General features: G+C 27.1%; 1 protein-coding gene across 1 annotated transcript; it reads right to left on the reverse strand.

Annotated features, from left to right (window-relative positions):
* Positions 1–5,968: 5,968 nt before the first annotated feature.
* Positions 5,969–6,995, reverse strand: LOC114298459 (uncharacterized). The gene has a single exon (XM_028243028.2). The coding sequence runs from the start codon at positions 6,763–6,765 to the stop codon at positions 6,202–6,204; it is 564 nt and encodes a 187-aa protein (XP_028098829.1). The 5' UTR covers positions 6,766–6,995; the 3' UTR covers positions 5,969–6,201.
* Between the last annotated feature and the right edge of the window lie 15,629 nt (positions 6,996–22,624).

Here is a 22,624-nt window from a genome sequence, read left to right on the forward strand (position 1 = left end):
CTTCTTCCTCTTCCCTCTTGACTCGATCTGCAGCTCTGCAATTTTTTTTTTTTTTTTTGGTCTGGCTCACCGAAGAAAATGGAAGTTCATCCATGGTGATGAACCTCTTGAGCGACCAAACCAAACCCATTAACCCAACACAGCAAAAAAACTTTTCTTTCTTTCCTCAAATCCATTTTCTTCTTCCAGTTTTCTTTCATTTTCTTCTTCCTCCTCCTTTCAAATCCATTTTCTTCTTCTTCCTCCCCTCTCTCGACTCGATCTGCAGCAGCTCTGCAATTTTTTTTTTTTTTTTTTTTTTTTTTTTTTGGTCTGGCTCACCAAAACGACGCCGTTTTGGTGAGGGATCATCTCAGCCGTTGGATGCGTTAATGGGACACGTGTTGCACTCTAAGGGACCACTCTAGAGGATCACTCTAGAGGATGACTCTAGAGGATCCGGACGCACCCAAAGGACCTAGAGTGATACCGATTGAGATCTTTAGGTGAGTTGGATAGGATTTGTTTGTCTAAAATTACACATCATATGAAACTTAAGAAATTACATGAAGTTCACGTAAGAATGTTCCATCATATGGGATAACAGAATACCTCAAGAATATTTTGGCCAAGTTTGACATACACATAATTCATCTTTTTATTTTTTTTTAATCACATCACCTCTCTACTTTTTTGTACATTTGTTCGTAAAAAGACAAAAAATACACTTATTTAAGTCATCTCACATAACAAAATGGTGGACTCCTCTTTCTGGGTTAATCATGACCCAATTAAAAAGGCATGTGAGGTAGTTATCTTAATATGAATAGGATTCCTCTAATTGGAGATTTTATGAGATTTGCATGAAAATATTCTATCACAGGGATAATATAATGCCTCGCCAATATTTGGCATAACCGAAGACGAGTCACTTGAATTTTATCCTCAGGTAGAGTTTGAAGAGTAAGGGAAGAAGCTCCACAAAAAGTAGAAGTAAGTTAAAAATTATTTTTAGCTTTTAACGTATTTTTCTCTCTTACAAAAAAATTAAAATATAACTTTCAATTATCTTTTCAAAACACTCAAATTTCATAATATTAAAGTACCTTTTACAAGATTCATTCTCAGATTTCAAGATTCACCAATTCATATTGCAATCTTAGTTGGATTAAAAAATTGAGAGAGAAGTTCAAATTGGAATTTTATTTTTATCTTTTATCTTTTATCTTTCACCTATTCTCTATAAATTCAATATCCAAACATAACACTTGACAATAACTGGCATTAAATATTAACAAAAAATTCATATATGCAGTAAAAATTCCAAAAACTCTTAGAATAAATAAGCAACTGAACTGAAGAAAAGAAAGTGGGGTGTTTTTTTCAAGGGGAAATATCACCAGTTGAGATTTCAAAAAATAATTACAAAATAGTGATAAATTTTATAAATATTAATAACTAAAATTATAAACTCTTTTTATATATATATTTATAATTATTTTTTGAAAGATTCACTGACTTGTAATTTTTCCTTTTTTCAATCAACTGATATAATATAAATTATAAATATTATGAGAATTATATTAAATTGAACATTTAATTATATATAAAAGAGTGGTGCTACATCCCCTAATATATCACTCCTATTTTGACATCTAATGAGGTGGAAGAAAGAGAAAATAGAGAGAGGAAGGACAAGGAGTGACGAGTGGGATCCATTAGACATTATTATGAGTGAATTAGAGATTACTCAATTAGAACTCCCAAATATTTTTCTATATAAAAATTAATAAAGTGTAATACCTCATGCTATAAAATGGAGATCTCCATACCAAGCTTCTAGTTTATCATAAATTCCACCAAATTGAAATCAGAATTTTACAGATTTTGATCATCTTCATTTTATAGATAGAATGTAAGGCCATGTTTGTTGTCCCTCTTAGATGGTGGAAAGAGTGAAGTGGATCCCACCTAAATCTTGTTGGGGTTATTAGAACTCAGTGAACTCAGAAAAACAAAATTATAAATTGATAAAAAAAAAATAAAAATAAAAATTTAATTATTAATATTTATAAAAATTTTCATTAATTTGTATTTTTTGTTTTTTTGCAACTTTCACTTATGTGATATTACCCCAATCTTGCTTAGTTATAATAAAAGCTATGGAGTAACAATCCATAGGATTGTTAATTCCCCAAAAGGGTGGGATTAATAATCTCATGGCCAAGGTAGGATTCACAATCAGATTGGAAGTAAAAAGGCACTACCTCATTTTACAAAATAACAAAGTGATCTTTTTATATAATGAGGATTTTTAAGTAATTTTATAAATTTAGTGATAACTAATTAATATTATCTCACGAGTGCACAAAAAAAATATAATTTAACTTATATCTCCAACTTAATATCACCATACTAGTAATCCCATCATTCAGTCTTGCAATACTCACAATCTTATCCAACATAATCTAGTAAACAAACATGGCCTAAATGTTTATTTCATTTCATATGTCCACAATATTTAAAATTAACACTTCATAAAAATTACGTTATTATAATTTTGAAACTTGTTTTCAAATGTAAAATAGAGATTTGTTAAAGTGAATCTTCTACCAGGATTGCTCATGAAATGAAATGAAGAATTTGAATCCTAAAAACAAATAGGCCATTGAAGGCCCAAATGAAGTCCATAATGGCGATGGTCTTACAGTTTCAGACAAGCCCAACTAAGTCGGTCTATTTCACTTGAAATGAAGGGCCAATTGACAACTGCCATTGAATCCTCGTACGAAAATGTTATGTGACATTGAAATAAAGGGTTGAAGTCATCAAAGTATAATATATAAAGAAGCAAAATAAAAATTCTTTCAGTTTTTTTTCCCTCTCTTAAAACAGTGTTTAGATTATTTGAAATAAGATTGAATAAGATAAATGGGTCATATAAGATAAATAATAATTTTGCAAAGCTTTTTTTATCATTTATTTTAATAAATCAAACATTATAATGAACATTGTAATGAAATGAAAAAATGATTCCATTTTCGTTTCCAGAAACAAAAACCTAAAATACAAAAAATTTAGCTCAATTTTACTTTTTTTTATTTTTGGTTTGTTACAGGAAAATTTTTCCACTCTTTTATAAGTTTAAGGTAGCGCCCCATGCAGATCACAAAAATGACATGTTGTTCATTTTAAGCAAGAGACTATAATTTGAAAATTTGTCCCGACCTCGCGAGACAAGTTCTGCTTAAGTTAAGACTTGCGTAACGGAAGAGTATCGAACCTACACCAATTTTACTTTTAATTTTAAACTATCATCATTTTTCCATTTCATCAATAAACTGTTAATATCATTTATTTAGTCCTTAGATTTTCTAGCCTCAACTAATGTGATCTAATTGAAACAGGCGTTAAATTATAATTTAATGGGCAAGAAAAGTCACTTTAAAAATTGAATAATTAAAATCATATGTCCACTTACGACTTACATGATGATATTTATTAGGACTTATTATAAATGTTATTTTGGTTATATTCAAAAATAAATAAATAAATAAAAATCTTTCATTATATCTTAATTAATATTTGGTTATAACTCATTTAGATCATGATTTGATTTGATATACAAAGGAGAATATTTATAAAAAGACCCAAACAGACATCAAATTTATTAGTCAAACACTTTCTTTACATTTACTATTTTTAATTAGGAATGAAAAAAGAGCATGGTTTGGTTGTAAGGTAAAAGTCATCCAAAACAAAGTTTCAAAATTAAAAGACTATATAAAAAATAATAATAATAAGTGCTCAATTATATAATTTAAATATGTTAAGAAAGTCTCCAATCTTGAATATTTAAAACTCTCTCAACCTAAAACTCTACTCTTTTCGTTTCAAAATATTAATTTTTTATTATTCTAAAATATTAATTCATTTTCAAAAATCGAAGATTAAAATATTAAGAATTTCCTATTTTATTCTTTTTTTAAATTCATTAACAATACAAAAAGTATAATTATGATAATTGATATTCTCAAAAAAATATATTATCAAAGGATAATTTTGCAAAAATAATATTTTTAAAATACAATAATTGTACTATAAAAAAAAAATAAATTCCCAAAAGGGACTTATTTTGGAATAGAGAGTATTTCTTTTCCTTTTAGATTTTCCTCTAAGGGGAGAGGGAGACAATTGTAGTTCTCTCACTTCTTCGATCTTCCTCTCCTCTTTCTCTTTTTGATGCTCCTTCAAACATGATGTTTACCTCACTATTTCAGCCATAACCACCTTTCTTTACCTTTCGAATTCAAAATTTTAAAATTTGACTGCAGATTCTCTTATAGTATGAAAGCTCAAGCTAAATAATGCGTTTGTTAGTTGACGCTAAATAACACGTTTATTTCACTTAAACCTCAATATTTTATCTTGACCAACAAGGATAGGATCTTCAGATTCCAAGTTAGAAGTTGCTATTCCAAGTTAGAAGTTGCAAAGCAGTAAACTTTTGAATGAGTTTGGTGACGATTTGTATATGAATATTTTTTATTTGATTTTTTTAATTTTTAATTTATTGATGTAATAATCCTTTAGGTGTGGAGATTTATTTCCCTCCCTTTATAAGGTCTTTTCTTCTCTATGAATTGTGATATTATAAGGTCTTTTCTTCTCTATGAATTGTGATATCAGTGTACCAGATTGATCTAATTTTTTTTTTTTATCACTTTTGCAATAAAAGATTTTTCCCATCTATAACTAAAAAATATATATATATCAATTAAATTATGTTTTTATCACTATTTAGATTACATATTTTCTGATATAAAAAAAATTCTAAAAATTAAATTAAATAAGCCTCCGTTTATTTTGATGTTAAATTAATTTTGTATAAAACATATTTCTCTCCATATCTTTTGATATTTAGTTCACATTTGAAATAAAAATTTAAATAGAGTAAAAATTAGGGGTATAGCTGGGGCGGGTTCTGGCGGGTTAGGAAGTTGTCTAAACCCAACTCAAGTTGTGTTAAGACCTGCCAAAGCCCGACCCGAATTAAACCTAAATTGCCCAAGTTATAAATGAATTTTAATTTTTTTTGGCAGCTAAATTATTAAATTATTAAAATTTGACTCTATTTATAATTTTTTTTATTTATAGAAAATTATTAATATCATCAAAAATAAATAATTTATATAATGTAAGAGAAATGTCACTATAGTAGTTTTTACAATTTATGAGTAAAAATAAAAATAAAAAAATAAAATTTTATGTTATTTGTATATATAATATATATTCAATATATAATATATATTCAATATGAATTAACAATATAAATTACTTTAATTTCATGTAATCGTAAATAACTAATATGTATATTTAATATTTTTATATATCCACATATATATAATTCGGGTTTCAAGTTATTCGGATTGTTTAACGTTTTTGTCCAAGCCCGTCCAAATTTAATTCGGACTTCCCCTGCCGAATTTGAAAATATTTGTCCAAGTTCTAAAAAAATTCGAACTAGGCTTAGATTGCTCGGGTTGAGCCTGCCCAAATTGCAACCCTAATAAAAATCCACTCTTTTACTTTTAAACAAAAAAAAAAATATATATATATATATATATATATGCGCGCACAGAAAGTGCCGCACAAGTGAATTTTATAAAAATCAACTTCTAAAATTTTTAATAATAAGTAATTTTGGGAACTAAATGACAAATAAAATTTTTTTTTTAAAAAAAAATATTTTACTCAACTATAGTTCAACCAAAAAAAAAATGAAATATTAAAAAAAAAATCAATTTACAAATGTTTGAAATCATTCAAATAAATACATTTTTTTAATTTTTTATGAAAAATATAAAAATAATGTGATCTAAAAAATTTTAAAAATATATTAAAAAATAGAAGACGTAAAATAGCGCGCTATAGAAACAAACGAAAGTCGATGAAATTGATAAATGAGAAGAAGAGCATTCGGCGTTAATTTGTGAGGAGATGCGTCTTGCAGCTTTTCTTCATTAATAAATTATATAAATAAATAAATAAAAAGTCAAAATCAACAAATATCTCCGTAGCTTTCTGGCTTTGTCATTTTCCACTCCTACCTATAATATATCTTAATTTCTATTTTTAATTAGAACCATAAATAAATTAACAAATAAAAAACTTTACAAATATTTTTATAATTTTCATTAAAATTAAAACTTGTGGCCTGTACTACTGCGCCGCCGGCATCGTCTCCGGCCGCCACAAAGCCACCGACGAATCAGCCAATCCAAAACTCGGATCTGAATAATCAAACAATCCATCTAACGCCACATACTCGCCGTTCTCATCGCGATTATAGTTCTCCTCGCCGGCGATTCCAAATTCGAACGAGTCATAACTCAGGATCTGATCATCAAACCTCCACATCTCACTGAACTCGGTCGACGAGTCAGACGAAACTCGCACCAACTCAACGACCTCTTCGTCGCTCGCCGTCGTATTCGACGGAGGAAGACCAAGCTCGTCGTCGGAAGCTTCGAGAAGGAAACCCAGATCCGGCTGAGACTCGCCGGAATCTGACGTCAGATCCACCACCGTCACCGGCGGCGAAGCAGTTATCTCTACCTCAAAGCTCTTCATGAAGGAGTCCAGATCGGGACTCATCGTGCACAGATCTGAGTCGTCGAGATTGCAGAAGAGATCATCTCTGAGTCTCTTCACCTCCGGCGAGTCAGAGTCCGACTCGTACGAGTCATCACGAACTCGTTTCTTATTATTACTAACCTCTTCCATAATCAAAATATAAAATGACGAAAATAGGCCAACGCTAGGGTTTCAAGTCTAGAGAGAGAGAAATCACAAAGGGGGTGTTGATGCGGTGGAAAGAGTTGTGGAGAAGGGAGGTTATATAGTGGTGACAAATTTAGAGAGAGAAAGAATAGAGAGGAGAGAGAAAGAGACAGAAATTAGGAGAGAGAAAAGTAATGATGATGGAGACGCAGGCGCGTGGCCGAATACTTCGGTCTTCACGGGCTTCGCCACCCTTTTGCTTCTTTTTTTTTTTTTTTTTTTTTGGTTTCTTCTAACGTGTCTGGCTTGTGTTTTGGTTTTCTAAAATAATAATGGGCTCGTTTGGTTTGATTTTCTGAAAAAATTTTGGGAAATTTTTTTTACAAATAAGTTTTCAAAAATAATCAAACTAAACAAATTTTTTCAAAAAAATTTCTCAAAACTTGTAAACCAAACAAGTTTTCCAAACAAATCTCTCTCTCACACATATCAAATCAATCACTTTTTTCAAAACTCTATCTCAAAATAATTTTTCAAAACATCTTTTAAAAAAAACCAAATCAAACATGTTTTCGTACTTTTTATCTCTAAAACACATCTCTCAAACACAAACCAAACATACCCAAAATATTTTTTCGACGAAAATTAGATTATTTTCCTTTTTATTAACTCGTTTGAAATCTCCATTTCAAGTCCGGCATGTGGGGACCATGTACTTGGTCAATCACGGCCTTACGCAGAAAATATCTTGCAAGTTTAATGGTGAATGAGACGTGTCGTGTGATCCAAATACATGTCAGACTTTTTTAAATCACTTAATATTATTATTAGTAATATTAGAAATCTCAAATATTCTATTAAAAAATTTATTAAATGTCTAATATGGGTGTGGGACTCACACAATGTGAGTCCTATGTGGATCCCACACCCATATGAGACATTTAGTAAAAATTTTGATAGAATTTTTGAACCCTCTAGTATTTTTGTATTATTAATCAAGTTGAAAAATTAACTTGTTTTTTATATTTAATGATTATTAATCAATTATCTTCTTTAACACATCGTTAAGGTCATATTTAACATTCAATTGTTTTAATTTAAAAGTCAAAAAAAATATTAAAAATTAAAAAATTTATAACTTATAATAAAATGTTAAAAAATTTATTTTCATTCTATTTTTTTCACATATTTTAATAAAAAACCAAAAAATCAATCTAAATATTTAATTTTTTTATCTCGTATTTTAGTTAAAAATTTATTAAAATATTCTGTTCCCAAACAATGTCTAAATTTATAAATAAATTTAAAATTTTAACTTATAGGTCATTTTTCTTAATTTAAACACTGTGCCATTTTGAGAATATGGTAAAAAGCCACGTTTTTTGACAAATGTCCAAAAACATGACAGCCAAAAACACCAAAAAAGTCATTTGGCAAATGCCAAAAATGCAGCCGTAAAATTACAAATTAGGGCCTATGAAAAAAAAATAAAAAAATAAATTTTTTATGTTGGGTAAGGATATTTTGGTCATTTTAATTTGATTTGACACCATAAATAAATATTAAACTAAAAAGTAAAAAGTCAGTTTTTTACCAACTTCCCAAATCACTTCCAAAAAAGTCAAAAAGCTTGATAAAAAGCCAAAAGTCAACTTTTTACCAACTTTCCAAAACAACCCACTATGTTTGAAATATCCGAAATTTTTAGGTAATATTTTGTTCTCTTTTAGCAAAAACTTTTTTAATTGACTTTTTAAAATTTGAATTATTTTAATTTCAGATTAAAAAGTTCATTTACGTTAGTTTTTAAATTTTTTTTAATTTTTATAAAAAAATTAAAATAATTATAATTTAAATGTGACATTTTATTTTATTAACCATTTAAACTATTTTGTCGTCGTTTGACAATATATTATTTTAGTTGATTTTTGTCTATTTTTGGGATTAAAAGTTTGTTTGGTTTGATTTTTTGATTTTTTTGATTTTTGTGAGAGAAAAATAAAATAATTATGATTTAAATATGATATTTTATCTTATTGACTCATTTAATTTATTTTTTTTATACTTTTTTTTATTCAAAAAATTAATTGCCAAACAAAAGCTTTGTCTTAATAACTAATTTCCTAACTCAATCCCATTCGACCAACAATAGTCAAACGAAACTTGCGTTTGGTAGAGCTTTGTAACTATAATTTAAGAGTATGAGTTGTATTTTGAATTTGTGATATTTGGAATTATGATTTGAGTGTGAAAAAATTGTTTGGTAAAGAATTTTGAAAAGAATTTTGATTTGAGTGGAGAATTGTTGATGTGACATTTGATATTTGATATAAAAATCTACACCTCATAACTAAACATACAACTCAAAATTATTTTTGAAGTACGTAAAAAAAATTTAAAAATTCAAAAAATGTTTTTTTCGATTATATGAAAATTAACATATCAATTGCAAAAAAAAAAAAATCAGTATTCCGGTCAACCGGCCGGATGAACGGTTAGACAAAATTTGCAAAAAAAAAATTTTGAAAATCGCGCCTGGAATAGAGTTCTCTGCAGAGTTTTAAAAAATTAATTCTAAAACTCCTTCCAAACATCATATTCAAATGTAGGTATAGAACTAAGTTTTCAAAACACAACCAAATGGAGCCAACTGTAGATGCTCGATTTTCTCCCGTTAGTTTGGCCAACTGAATGAATTGTTCCGGTCAATTGTGAGCTATATCTCAACTTATTGGTCATTTTGTAAAATTTAACACATTATTCATGTTAAAAATTAATTTAATTAGATAATCTTAATTATTTCATTAGATCATAATTGTCTAAAAAAAATAAATGGATTACTTATAAAATCATGTTGTCCTCTAATTATTTTTTAGATAATCTTAATCATTTGATGAGATCATAATTATCTAAAAAAATAAATAGATTACTTATAAAATCAGGTTGTCTACTAATTATTTTTTAGATAAATATGATCTAATCAAGTTGATTTCTAAAATAGATGATCTTATTATATAATCTTACGAATAAACAGTTTAAATAGTTGAAATAACTTTCAATAGGTCAAGCTAAATGGACTAGGCAGGGGCGAAGCGAACAATTTGTTTTTGTTTTTTGCCAAAATCATATACCTTCCATACGAGAGAGTTTTTTCAACTTTGTTTTGAGAGGGAAGGGGCCTTCACTGTCAGTATAAACCAATTGGAGACAATCTACTCTCATCGATTTAACCCACCTTTTAATTGGGATATGAGAATTTATTTATTTATTTTATTTTTTTCCGACATAGATGGATATGAGATTCATTGTCCCTCTCATGAGATATTGGGCTGTTTTGGGAAGGTGGTAAAAATTTGTTTTTTTTGCTTTTAATCAAGTTTTTTGACTTTTTTATAAAATGACATGGGAAGTTAGTAAAAAGCTATTTTTTTATTTTTTTAGATAATAATTTTTTAAGTTGTCATGTCATGGTGTAAAACTGTAAAATTACCAAAATATCCTCACCCAATGTAATATATTAGCCTGAAAGATCCTGCACCCAACGAGGGTAGTATCGTAATTTCATGTAGTTGATTATAATCACAATACAAAATCAATTTTTGCCCAAAAACGCTGGCGTCTGGCGTTGGTGTTCTCAACCAGACGCAGCGAAAAACTCTGTTGCCAAAATACCACATTGTAAGATTCAAATACTTCACAATCTATATCGGAGACAGAGTAAATTAAGAGTAATTATTCAGTAATTCTGAAGTAGAGACACATGATACTTTATAACATTGTGATTGGTGGAGAAGGTAAGTAGGTAGTGTATTGTGTTGGGTGATTGAGAACATGAAGGCCATGTTGAATGATGATTGCTTAAGGAGTACAAACACGTGATACTCCAGAAATATTGAATAATTTCCTGTAAAATAATGTGTAAACTTTTAAACTAAGCATAACATTTAAAATAAAAAAAAAAGTTAAGATGTCCTGTGCAAATGTTGGCATCGGAATGGGACGAATTGGCCAGTCCATTAAATTGGTGTCCAAGCTCGCCCTTGAGTTAAGCTTTGAATGTTTTGATGTTAAGGCCAAAAAATTCAGATCCAAAAGGGGTAGGTGGAACTTCAATAAACAGTCATGTGGAAATGGTAGTTCTATTCACCCAAAAAAAGAAAAGGGTAGTTCTGCATTTGGTTGAAATTGTCATAACATTGGTTGTTCCACCTAATTAGGAATAATGAAACGAAGAGTACCGTGTCCATGTTGCTACATACTTAGCTCAATCTCTTAAAATAGTGTAGATCATCTTTATAACGTGGAGAAAACACCTTAAACATTTTGTTTGCTAAACATGAGAGAAAGGAAGAGATATTATATAATTGGGTAGGATAGAAGGAAGAAAAAGATGATCCCAATATTTCATTCTTGGTTGGATAATTTAGAAAAATAAAGAGCAAAATGAGTTATTCTCTGCTCTTGTTAAGGGGAAAAAAAATATAGAGATAAAAATATGGACAAAACTGATAACTCCTAAATAATTTTCATTTCTCTTCAAATCTCTAAAAAAAAGATCCAAAAAGTGATCATTAACACTGTGTTTGGTTGGGAGATTTGAAGAGGGATTTGGAAAGGAAAAAATTAGGTAAAATGTGAATAAAATATACCTACATTTTACCTAATTACACATACCTTTTCCTTTTCCTTTTCCTTTTCAAATTCCTCTCTAAATTCCTCCCAAAATCTCTCAACCAAACACAATATAAGAGATAAAAGAAAATACATTCTTACATTTCACTTTGATTTTCTCATAATAAGTTATTCAAATATGTGATTTTGAAGAAGAAAGTTAAATTTACTTTCTTTTAATTCTTAATCTCCCAATTCAAATGGGCAGTTAGGTAAACATAAATGGTTAAAAACGAACTAGGTTTGTAAAAATTGATCAAAACTATGAGATTTAGTAAGTCAATTGTAAAATTGAGGGGTGGGAATGCAAAAGAGAAAAAAAAAAATGTTCAAAATTTATTAAACTTCCAAAAATTTCAAGGGCAATCAAACTATTTTGGGCTTAGGAAAGATCTCCAATCGAAGGCTTTTAATATTGCTAATTCACTTTAACTTTTATCGTGACATAGTCAATTTTAGAATTTTATCAAATTTATTTTCAAAAAACTTTTATGAAGTAACTCTTACATGTATTTTCAATAATATTATGTGGGCAATGGATGTATTTAGAGAAAAATTTTAATATAATTCACGATATCAATTAGAGTGTTGTTTTTCTATGTTGTTATAACTTCTTTTAAAACATAAATTCCGAAGGCAAACAAAATTTAAGGAATCAATATCACTAAAAATGTCATGTTTCAAGAAAATTCAAGATAAAGACAATTTTTTAAAGCCACTTTTATTTAGTAATGTTAATTTTTTAAAATTAAATAGTGAGAAGGAGATTTACGCCGATCAATGGGCCAAACTAAATCAACACTGAATATGGTGTTGGGCCAACCTGTTTTGGACATCACAATTGTTAGGATTGCGTCAGGGTCGCAAGATCGACTGGACTGAACTCAACATAGGTCGGGCACAAAGGATGAGCGGCACGCGTTGGGAGCACGATATGAGCCGAGGTGACAATCGATGTGCCCATCAACGACCGGTCTGAGAGAATGCAAATGGGACGTCGATCGGGACGCGATACCGGCATGGTTTAGCTCGGCAAGTGGTTGCTCGGTACATGCACTCCACATGGACCAATGGTGAAAGGAAAGGAATTCATTCTCAGCCCATGTCAATACTGTTTGGCGGTTTAGCCAATTCTGTTTGGCAGAATTGATACATACACGTGTAAGGAATGGAGAGGACAATACAGCCACTCGTCCAACAAAGGACAACAGAGGTAGTGCGCTCACAATCAGGGACTGAATGGCCAGCCTAGATAAGGAAGCGCGAGCAGACTCTGAAAGGTAAACAGACTTTAACAATTCTCTCTCTACAATGCTCTATATTCTCTCATTTTCTTCAAGAAAGCTAATTTGACTGTTGGAGGGTTTTCCGGCAAACCACCCACCAAGTAGCTCACCTTTGTTTTGTTCTCAGTTAACCGGAGTCCATTTGAGAGTGTAACGAGCTTGGTAGCAAAGCATATGGAAGACAACGAATATTTCTCCCCCGTACAAATAGTAAACTAAAATTGTCTTTGTACAACAAAAATTGTTTAAACCTACTCTTAATTAAAAAAGTAGCATGACTAATTATACATTATAAACAATTAATTCTAAAATATTCTTGTGCAAATAATGTTTCATTGTAATCAAAATTTTCATCAAATTATATTTTTACGAATTATATGTTTTTGACAAAATATAGATTTAAATTAATTTTTTTAAATCATTTTTTATTCTGTTTTCTTAAAGTAAATACACCTCTTAAAAGGCCCACAAAAAAATTAATACAACAATGATTCATCCCCCCTTTTCCCCCCACCCCCTTTGACCCACTCTCTCTCTCATTGGTTACATTTTCTTTTTCTTTTTCTTTTTTTTCCTGCTCCTCCAATCACCACCCGCCACGTGGCAAAGGGGGGTGAGGGGGTGACCCCCAAAAGGGGGTCCCAAGCATTATTCAAATTAATAATATGAATATAAAAAGAAACTTATTGAAAATTCAGCTTATAAATCCAACCAAATGAAAATTGGAGACAGCTCAGAGTTTAGTTTCAAAGTAAGAGCATCTCCAACCCATTTTCCATATCTTTAAATATGGAAGATTCTTTTTCAAAAATAACTCCAACCCATCCTCTATATCCTCTTTCCAAATGGAGGAGGATGAATTGATCCTCCAAATATAGAGGAAGGATGAAAAAATGGAGGAGACTCTAAAATACTATTCACTCTATATTTTTTAATTATATTCGAAATAACTTTTAATGTATAAATTTAATTTTTATAAAAATGACATCAATAAAAAGTATAAAATCATACCTTTAAAATGAGTATAACATTAAATATGTTTTACAAAAATTTTAAAATTAAATATTTATTAATGAACAAAAATTACTTTTTGATTGGAGTTTGAATGAAGGAAATTAAGATTTGTGGTTGGAGTTTAAATAAATAGTGACCTCCTCTTATATTTACTTTTTGAATAAAAAATATTATTTCCATCCTCTTGAGAAGAGGATGTGGTTGGAGATGCTCTAAGGGCTACTGATTGTAAGTGATAAAAAAAGAATATACCGCTCTGTTTGGTAAGCACTTGAAATTATAATTTTATCCATTGATTTGAGTGTATTGTTTGTTTTGATCTTTTAAATTATAATTCTATACTCATTTCTCAAAACTCAATTCAAAACATAATCATTACTTTTCAGAACTCATAACCAAACACATAATTCAAAACTCTTTTCAAAACTCAATTCAAATCAATATTTTAATTTTGTTAAGATTTTAAATATTTTAATATTTAAATATGTTACGATTTTTTTAATTTTTTGAATATTTTTAAATATTTTAATTTCAAAATATTACGATTTTAACTTTTTAAATTTTAAAATATTTTATAAAAATAAATTCAAACTCTATTTTTTTTGTTATGTATTTAGTTACGATTTGAGTGTAGAGCTGTAAAAATAGTATGGAGTTTCGAGTTATATGTTTGGTTATGAGTTTTAAAAAATAATTTCTTAATTGAGTTTTGTTTTATGTGTTTGGTTATGATTTGAGTGTAGAGTTGTTTTTAAATTTAAAATATTAATATTTTAAATTATTTAAATTTTTTGAATATTTAAATTATTTAAATTTTAATGATTTAAATTTTTTGAATATTTATTTTAATTTTTTACTTGTTAAATTTTTTAGATTATTTAAATTATTTAAATATTCATGATTTAAATTTTTTGAATATTTATTTTGAAAAAAAATTATTTCCTTTGTAGTATTTTCAATTAAAAAATTGATTAATGTTATTTTCTGTTAATAATAAAATTTTTTAATTAAATTTTAAAAAGAGTTTGGTTATAAGTGTTGATCAGAATTTTCAATAGTGTGAAAGTAGTGTGTTTTGTTATGAGTTATAACAATTTGAATTAAGTTTTGAAAACCCTTTCCAAAACTTATAACCAAACAAATTTTCTTATTTCACTTGTTAAATCAAATTTTTAAAACTCAATTCCACACTCAATTCAACCCTCTATTCAAAAACTATAACCAAACAAATTTTCTACACTCAAATCATAATTCCACAACTCATAAACACAACTCATAAACTCAAAATACAACTCATACTCTCAAATCATATTTGCAAAACTCTGCCAAATACAACTTGCATTTTTATAGTTTTACAAATGCAACTCATTATATTTATGACTTATCAAACAATTTTTAAAAATAATGATTCATATTGTGTGATGATAATTTAATAGACGACAGTTAAGAGAGAGAAATACAAATTTAAATTTTAAAATTTCAAATTATTTTTTATAATTTTTTAAATATTTTTAAATACTTTTCACATAATTGAATATGTCAAGACTAACGACAAACTTTTGACAATTATTAATATTTTTTTTAATTTTTTGTGGATCAATCTAATTTGAGCATGGTTGTGCCACATTATTTATATAATGCTACGAATAAATCACATAACAAAGAAAGAAAAAAAAAATTAAGAGTGAGATAGACTATCTTTCTTGTGTAGGTAGGAGAGAAACATTTCGCATTAGTTCAAAGTACTACTTAAATAATGTTATATATCGTAGTTTTCTCTTAATATTTCATAATAATTTTTTTATATTTTTATATTTTTCACCAACACATAGGAAGAAGAGTACAATTTCAAAACTTTTGTACTATCAAAATTCATCATTTTCTTTGGGCTAATTGAGAGTGTATCACCAAATTAAGCTAATTAATTTCAATTGATAGCATTTTTTTAGAATTGCATGTATTATGTTTGTAAGGGTAAAATTAAAAATTTGATCAATTTAATGACTTAACCTTAACTAACTTGATAATTATTTTTTGTCATAAATTTATTGACATTATTAATTGAAATTAATGCAAGATCTAAAATTAAATCAATTGAAACAGTAAGGACCAAAATGATATAAGTGACAAAATGAAAGAACTACCAACATAATTTATCCAATAATAAAGCATAGATGCCATTTGATAACATTTACAATTTATTGTTTTTACCAGTTTATTTTGAATAAAACTAAAATAAAAAATATGTTTACTACATAAATATTTTAAAATTTTATTTTGAAAATAAATAAAAATAAAAACTTGTCGGACAATTAAAGATGAAGTTATTGGTTGGTTTTAGGGTACCGTCACCTAGTGACGGAGACAAAAAACCAAATCAGAAAGGGAATTTATTAATTACAATTTCAATTTTTTTTTCCATAACCAATAATAAGAAGATAATAATATTTTTTGAATTAATATTAAGTACAAAAACTTAAATAAATTATTACAAAAGTATTTCACATAAAATTTTACAATTAATTTCGAGTAAAATCGAAAAGAAAGTATTGCGTATAACTAGTATATCATGGACAATATAAAAAAATTATATATTAAAGTCTTAAAATAAATTATATAACGGTAAAACAAATTAATTTCTTACAAAATTTGAGTAAAAATTTCATATAATATTGATATCACGTCATCATTGACATATTCTATCACCAACCAATAGTAAAGCAACATATGAATGATGAACTTTATATATAAATATAACTAACACTTTAGTAACTTTTATATATATATAGTGAGATTAATTATATTTATATATCAATAGTGATGAATATCATCTTTATATTGAGATTTTTTCACAAAATTTTTATCCATAAAAATATAATTTGTTATAATTCCTTCATTTTCAATAAAACAATCACTATTGTTCTCATTAATTTAGAAATACCATTGATATTTTATTCTAAATATTATTTTTGTTTAAAATTTTATTTATATACATATATAAATAATAAAAAAATCCAAAATCGAAGGGGGCACGTGACCCCCTGGCCGCCATGTGCCTCCGCCACTGCTGCCACGTAGTGCCCTAATAGTATTATTATTGGTGGAGGCATGGGGTCAATAAATTTTTATTAGACAATTGAAAAATATGAGAGACATGATAAATTATGATTAATAAAGTAAGATCACGTGACGTTCGAAGGCTTGCCAATAATTTTTTAATTAAAGATGATAGTTAAAACCGCTAAAGGTACTTGTTGACCATAGTAATCCCTTCAGTAAAGAAACATTCGTCGATGAAAGACGGTATCTCAACTATCAGCATAGCATCTCTCACGACTCACCAATAATGGAAGGTGAATACCAAGATAACCAATGAGAGAATGAACTAGATAATGTGGATGATTTTTACAATCAACTCTCTGCAGCAGATCTTGAAGATCTTTCAGATAGAATGTATGGGTGAAAAAAAAAAACATGCACTTCATAATTAGACTCTTTAAAAATCTTGGAAGTATTATAGTCACAAAGTCCATATTTCTTTTATTATTTTGGACTTTTAGTTTCTTAGGATTTAAACCTTTTTGAATCTTTGAATTTTTGAATTTTTTTTGTATCCACGAAACATTTACTTTGAACATTCACTCCATCATCCAAGTATCCATATGCCCACATCAATTATTGACTTCAAGATATTCAGAAGAAAACGACAAAATCCATAAAAAATAAGGCCTCTCTTTGACGATCAGCAAAATTCACACTAAAAAATAACAACTACTGTTATTATTGATATTTATAATTATTTGTGACTATCACCTTCTATCTTTTTTTTAATCATGCCGTCTCGTATTTTTTTTTTTAAGTAAAAAAATTATTAAAATAACCCCACACCAAACAATCCCAATTGCATTCTCATCTCAGCGCTAATAAGATGTCATGCCAACATATCCTTAACCATCCACAAAATATCTGATACAGCTGAGTTGGCGACAAATCTCTTTCCTTGTCGGACCATCCCACCTCGTTTGAAAATTTTATTATTTTAGTTCATTTTTCATTTTTTAATTAGTTTATGATATGAAAAAGAATTATATTTTGATTGATTTGTAAATTTTTTTATAATTGACTGGCTGATTGTAAAAAAATAAATAAATTAATATATAAAATGTAATATTTTAATATTTTTCAACATTTATTTATTATTTTAATCCTAACTTGAAGAATCATGTTAGGTTTTCTAAATAAGCTACCAATACTCTTACGTAGATCTGGGATAAACACATGTAAATTTGTATAAATCCAACACTTATATAATAATTTTAATAAAAAATTTAATAAATTATTTCAACTCTATAACATTTTTTTAAGTTGGATTCTCAAATCGACTATAGAGTAGGGAGTCCGGACCCCTTTGCAATCTTTTTTGCAACGACTGAGATTAGCCGTTATAACATTCAATGGTTGATTTCAACATCTAAAAAAATTAAAATCAACCGTTGAATATTGCAACAGCAGATTTCAACCTTTGTAAAAAAGATTGCAAGGAGATAACCCCAACTCTAGAGTAGGACCCACCAAAAATGCCCGTCCACGTTCCTCATAAGTAAAATGAGTTAGCGAGCCAAGCTGAAAAGCCGAGCCGAAGATCGTAGGCTGCGGACCCACTTTCCAGATGCGGAAGACTCTACCAGAGTACCAACCGAACACAAACCTAACCACGTGGGCTGGTTAAATAAAATTATTGAATTGTTCTTCTAGATAGCTCCTCACTCCGATTACCATTGGCCGTCCTACGTGTTACTTTTTTTAAAAATTATTATTATTATTATAATTGTAATATTTAATTACCAGTTGATCATTTTTTTTATTGTGAGAGACCTACGTATATATTCTAAGTAAATTTATTGTCTAACAAGTTATGGGAGAATTAATAATATTTTTCATTAAATACTATTAAAAATGTATTTAATTATTAATTTTCAGTCATAATTTACAAATTATCACAAAATGTTGCTAATTATAAGTTTTAACGATATTTTTAAACAATCGACACAAAAAAGTCATTAATTTTTAAGTTTCAGTTACAGTTTGAAAATTCGTCATAAAAAATAACACTAATTATAAATTTTAGAGACAATTTATAAAAATTGTGACAAAAAAACAAGTCACAAAAATATAATTTTTAGTGACATGTAAAAAATCGTCACAAAATTTATTTTTAGGTACGATTTTAATATGACTTATTTTCAATAGGAATTGATAGAAATTAAGTCTAATTATTAGGACTTATTGATAGTTTATTCTTTTTATTAATTGCATTATTAAAGTGATAATATTCATTAAATTAAAATAATTGTAACAAATGAAATAATAAATATAATATACCAAATAAATAAAAAAATAATTATTTATCAATGAATTTATTTCACTGTTTTATTTAATTTATTATGTGTATTTATACAATATAATTTCCATATATGTATATAACTCATCATATTTTAAAAATGATATTGCTAACCACTGTCTTTTGAGCACAAAAAAAACGAAGGCACATTCTCGTACCAAAGCAGGTGAAATTTTCATTTGTACATGCCTGATGCAATGCCACCGGTTTCACATGAAGTTATTGGTTAATTTTGAGGCAACGTAATTGCTTCAAATGTGCTTTAATTAGGTTATATTTGGCATGAATTTTTTTTTTCAAATGTGCTTTTAGTTTTAAAAAAATAAAATAGATTAAAAATTTAATAAGATAAAATGTGTCATTTAAATTATAATTATTTTATTTTTTCTCGTAAAAAAAAATAAAAAAACTCATTCTAAACGAGACCTTTTAATCTGAAGTTAAAATAATTAAAAAATCAAAAAATTAATTCACGTCCCAAACAAAATCTTAGGGGTGATTTGAGATAATCTAAATAAATACACTTTTATAAAATATAGATTGGGTATAGGTTGAGTTTGAAGTGATATAATAAAGAGATAATATGACTTAAATAAGATGATATTACTTAAATAGGATAGCGATTTTTTGACTTTTTAACTTTTTAAAATTATAACAAATAAGGCCTTAACATCAAAAAATTAACTCCATAATTTTATATTAAAAAATATAAAGATATGTGAAAATTATGATTGATTAAGGGGTGATTTATGAATTGAATTTGAAGTGATATTATAAAAAATTAATTTGATTTAAATAAAATAATAATTTTTTAATTTTTTTATTTTTTTTAAAAGATGCCAAATCAGCCATAAATGTATCATCACGTGATGTTTCTCGACTAACAAATAAATTCTTCCGATTTCACGGCCAACAATTAGGTGTGGTATCAAGAAAATATAGTAAAATAGATGGGTGGGAGTATTAATTAATGTTATTATTAATGATGTGACAGTAAGTTTTATTAAGAATGATTTGATATTTTGATTTTAATATTGTATTTTTTTTTATTGAGAATTATATCATTAGTGATTTTTTTAGAGTTTTAAAATTAATAATTTCTATCATTATTGAGGTAATAATGATGTTTGCGATGAGCGCACTCTCGCACGCCTTCCCAACGACCTTTGTAGATTTCGCGCCTAAAGTATTTATTTCGCCCATATCTATCTCGATACGATTTGAGATGTGGGCCCATGTGAAAAGTGGTTTCGCGGCGGAAGAAAAATTATTGGGAGAATTACACGGTTCCGTGTCAGCAAAATATATTAATCAAAAACCAAGAAATTAATAATTAATATTCAACTGGTTTGGTTCTTTTTTTAGGATTCACTTTTTAAAATATTAAATTTTTTAATTTTTTTTATTTTCACTAATTTTTTTAGTAATCAAGTAGTTTTTTTTAATTTTTAAATGTAATTAACATAAATACACTTAAAATATATAATATTTGACAAAAAAAATCTTTAGAAAACTTAATAAATATCAAAAATAAAAAAAAAACAAAAATTTAGTACATTTTTTCATATTATCATGTATTTATTGATTTTTTTTATAAATGTTTTAATTTTTTGATACATCTAAATGAGGTTCATCTAAAAAAATTTTAAAAATTATCTAAAATTTTAAAAATATTCACCAAAAAGAAAAAAAAAACTTAAAAAATAAAAATAAAAAAACTCAATTTTCAAAAAATTAAATTCAGAAAAGTGAAACTAAACACACTATTATATTTTTTTATTAATTTATCAAAAAAATTCACTGATATACATTGTCTCAAAAATTATTCAGACCTTGTTTGAAAAGTTAGATATTTTAGTAGACTTTTTAACTTTTTTTGGTTACAAGTTGGTTGATTTTTTTTTTTTTTTAGTTGATTTGATTATTGTGAGAAAAAATATATATATTGGCTATTTTAGCCCAAATAGCCCTTCCCCAATAAGGCCTTAGTGATATTGATGAAAATATATGGGCCTTGTTTGATTTATATTTTGAGACATTATTTAAAAAATATATTTTTAGAGAGAATTTAGAAATTTTAAAATTTTGTTTGGTTGTATATTTTGGAAATAGTTTTACAGTTTGGATTTTTTTTTTTTTTTTTGTGGTAGTTAAATAGATGAGTGCGAGAAAAAAAGTAATTGAGGAGGAGAGAGAAAAAAAAAAATTATTGATATTTAGTAGAGAAAAAAGTGATTTTGATTTTTTTTTAACGAAACATATTTCTTGAATTTTTTCTCCAAAAGCATATTTTAAGAGACAAACCAAACATATCCGTAGTGTTGAAATCTCACATTTGGGAATAAATCATTTTAATTAATTTTTTAATTTTGTGTAAAAAGACATGTAAAAAGTAAAGGTAATAATATAATTTGGTGTTTTGTCTCTTTGATCATTTTAGTTAAAAAAATTCATCCCAAACATGATTGATTAAAATAATGAGATTTAGAGATCATTGGGCAACAATAAGTTGTTTATTGGCTTATTTGTTATAATTTGTTATATCATTTCTCTATTTTTTTTGTATAAATTTTGTAAAAGTCAAAAAAAATTCAAATAAATCATACTCCAACTACTAGCTGTCGTTTGGGAAGTGGGTTGGCTTTTTTAATTTTTAATTTTTTTGACTATTTTAGCATGAGGTTAAAAAGCTTGGTTTAGAAAGGATTTTTTGACTTTTTGACTTTTTGAGTTTTTGGTGAGGTGTCTTCATGTTAAATAACCGAACTGTCCTTGAAGTAATTTTTACATTTCAACTCCTTGCCGTCCTTCCTCCACGTCAGCATCATTGTACGCTCTCTTTTTTTTTTTTTTTTTGGATTAAGCGTATTTTTTCAGTTCTTTTTTTTTTTTAATTTATGTTTTCTCACTTTTTTTTGTATACATTAATTTTTTTTTTAATTTACGTTTTTGTCATTTTTATTTTTATTGGTATACATTAATTTGTTTTTATTTTTCAAAAATAGATTTTCATTTGTTTTATTTATTTTTAAATTACGTGGCAAATGCTAATTTCTGTTTTTATTTTTTATTTTTTTGGATGAGGCGTATTTTTGTGGTTTTTTTTTTTAATTTACGTTTTTGTCATTTTTTTTATTTGTATACATTAATTTGTTTTTATTTTTCAAAAATGGGTTTTCATGTGTTTTATTTTTTTCAAATTACGTGGCAAATGCTAATTTCTGTTTTTAATTTTTTTTGTTGTTGGAGGAGGCTTATTTTTGTGGTTCTTGTTTTTTCATTTACGCTTTTGTCAATTTTTTTTTATTTGTATACATTAATTTGTTTTTAGTTTTCAAAAATGGTTTTTCATGTGTTTTCTTTATTTTTAAATTATGTGGCAACTGCTAATTTATGTTTTTAATTTTTTTTTTTTTTTACTATCTTTGTGTTTTTTGGAAAAACATTTTTTCATGTAATTTATTTAAAATGATGTGAAAAATCATAATGT

Source organism: Camellia sinensis, chromosome 5 (assembly GCF_055761805.1).
Source record: "Camellia sinensis isolate YWXY chromosome 5, ASM5576180v1, whole genome shotgun sequence".
NCBI classification, from domain to species: domain Eukaryota; kingdom Viridiplantae; phylum Streptophyta; class Magnoliopsida; order Ericales; family Theaceae; genus Camellia; species Camellia sinensis.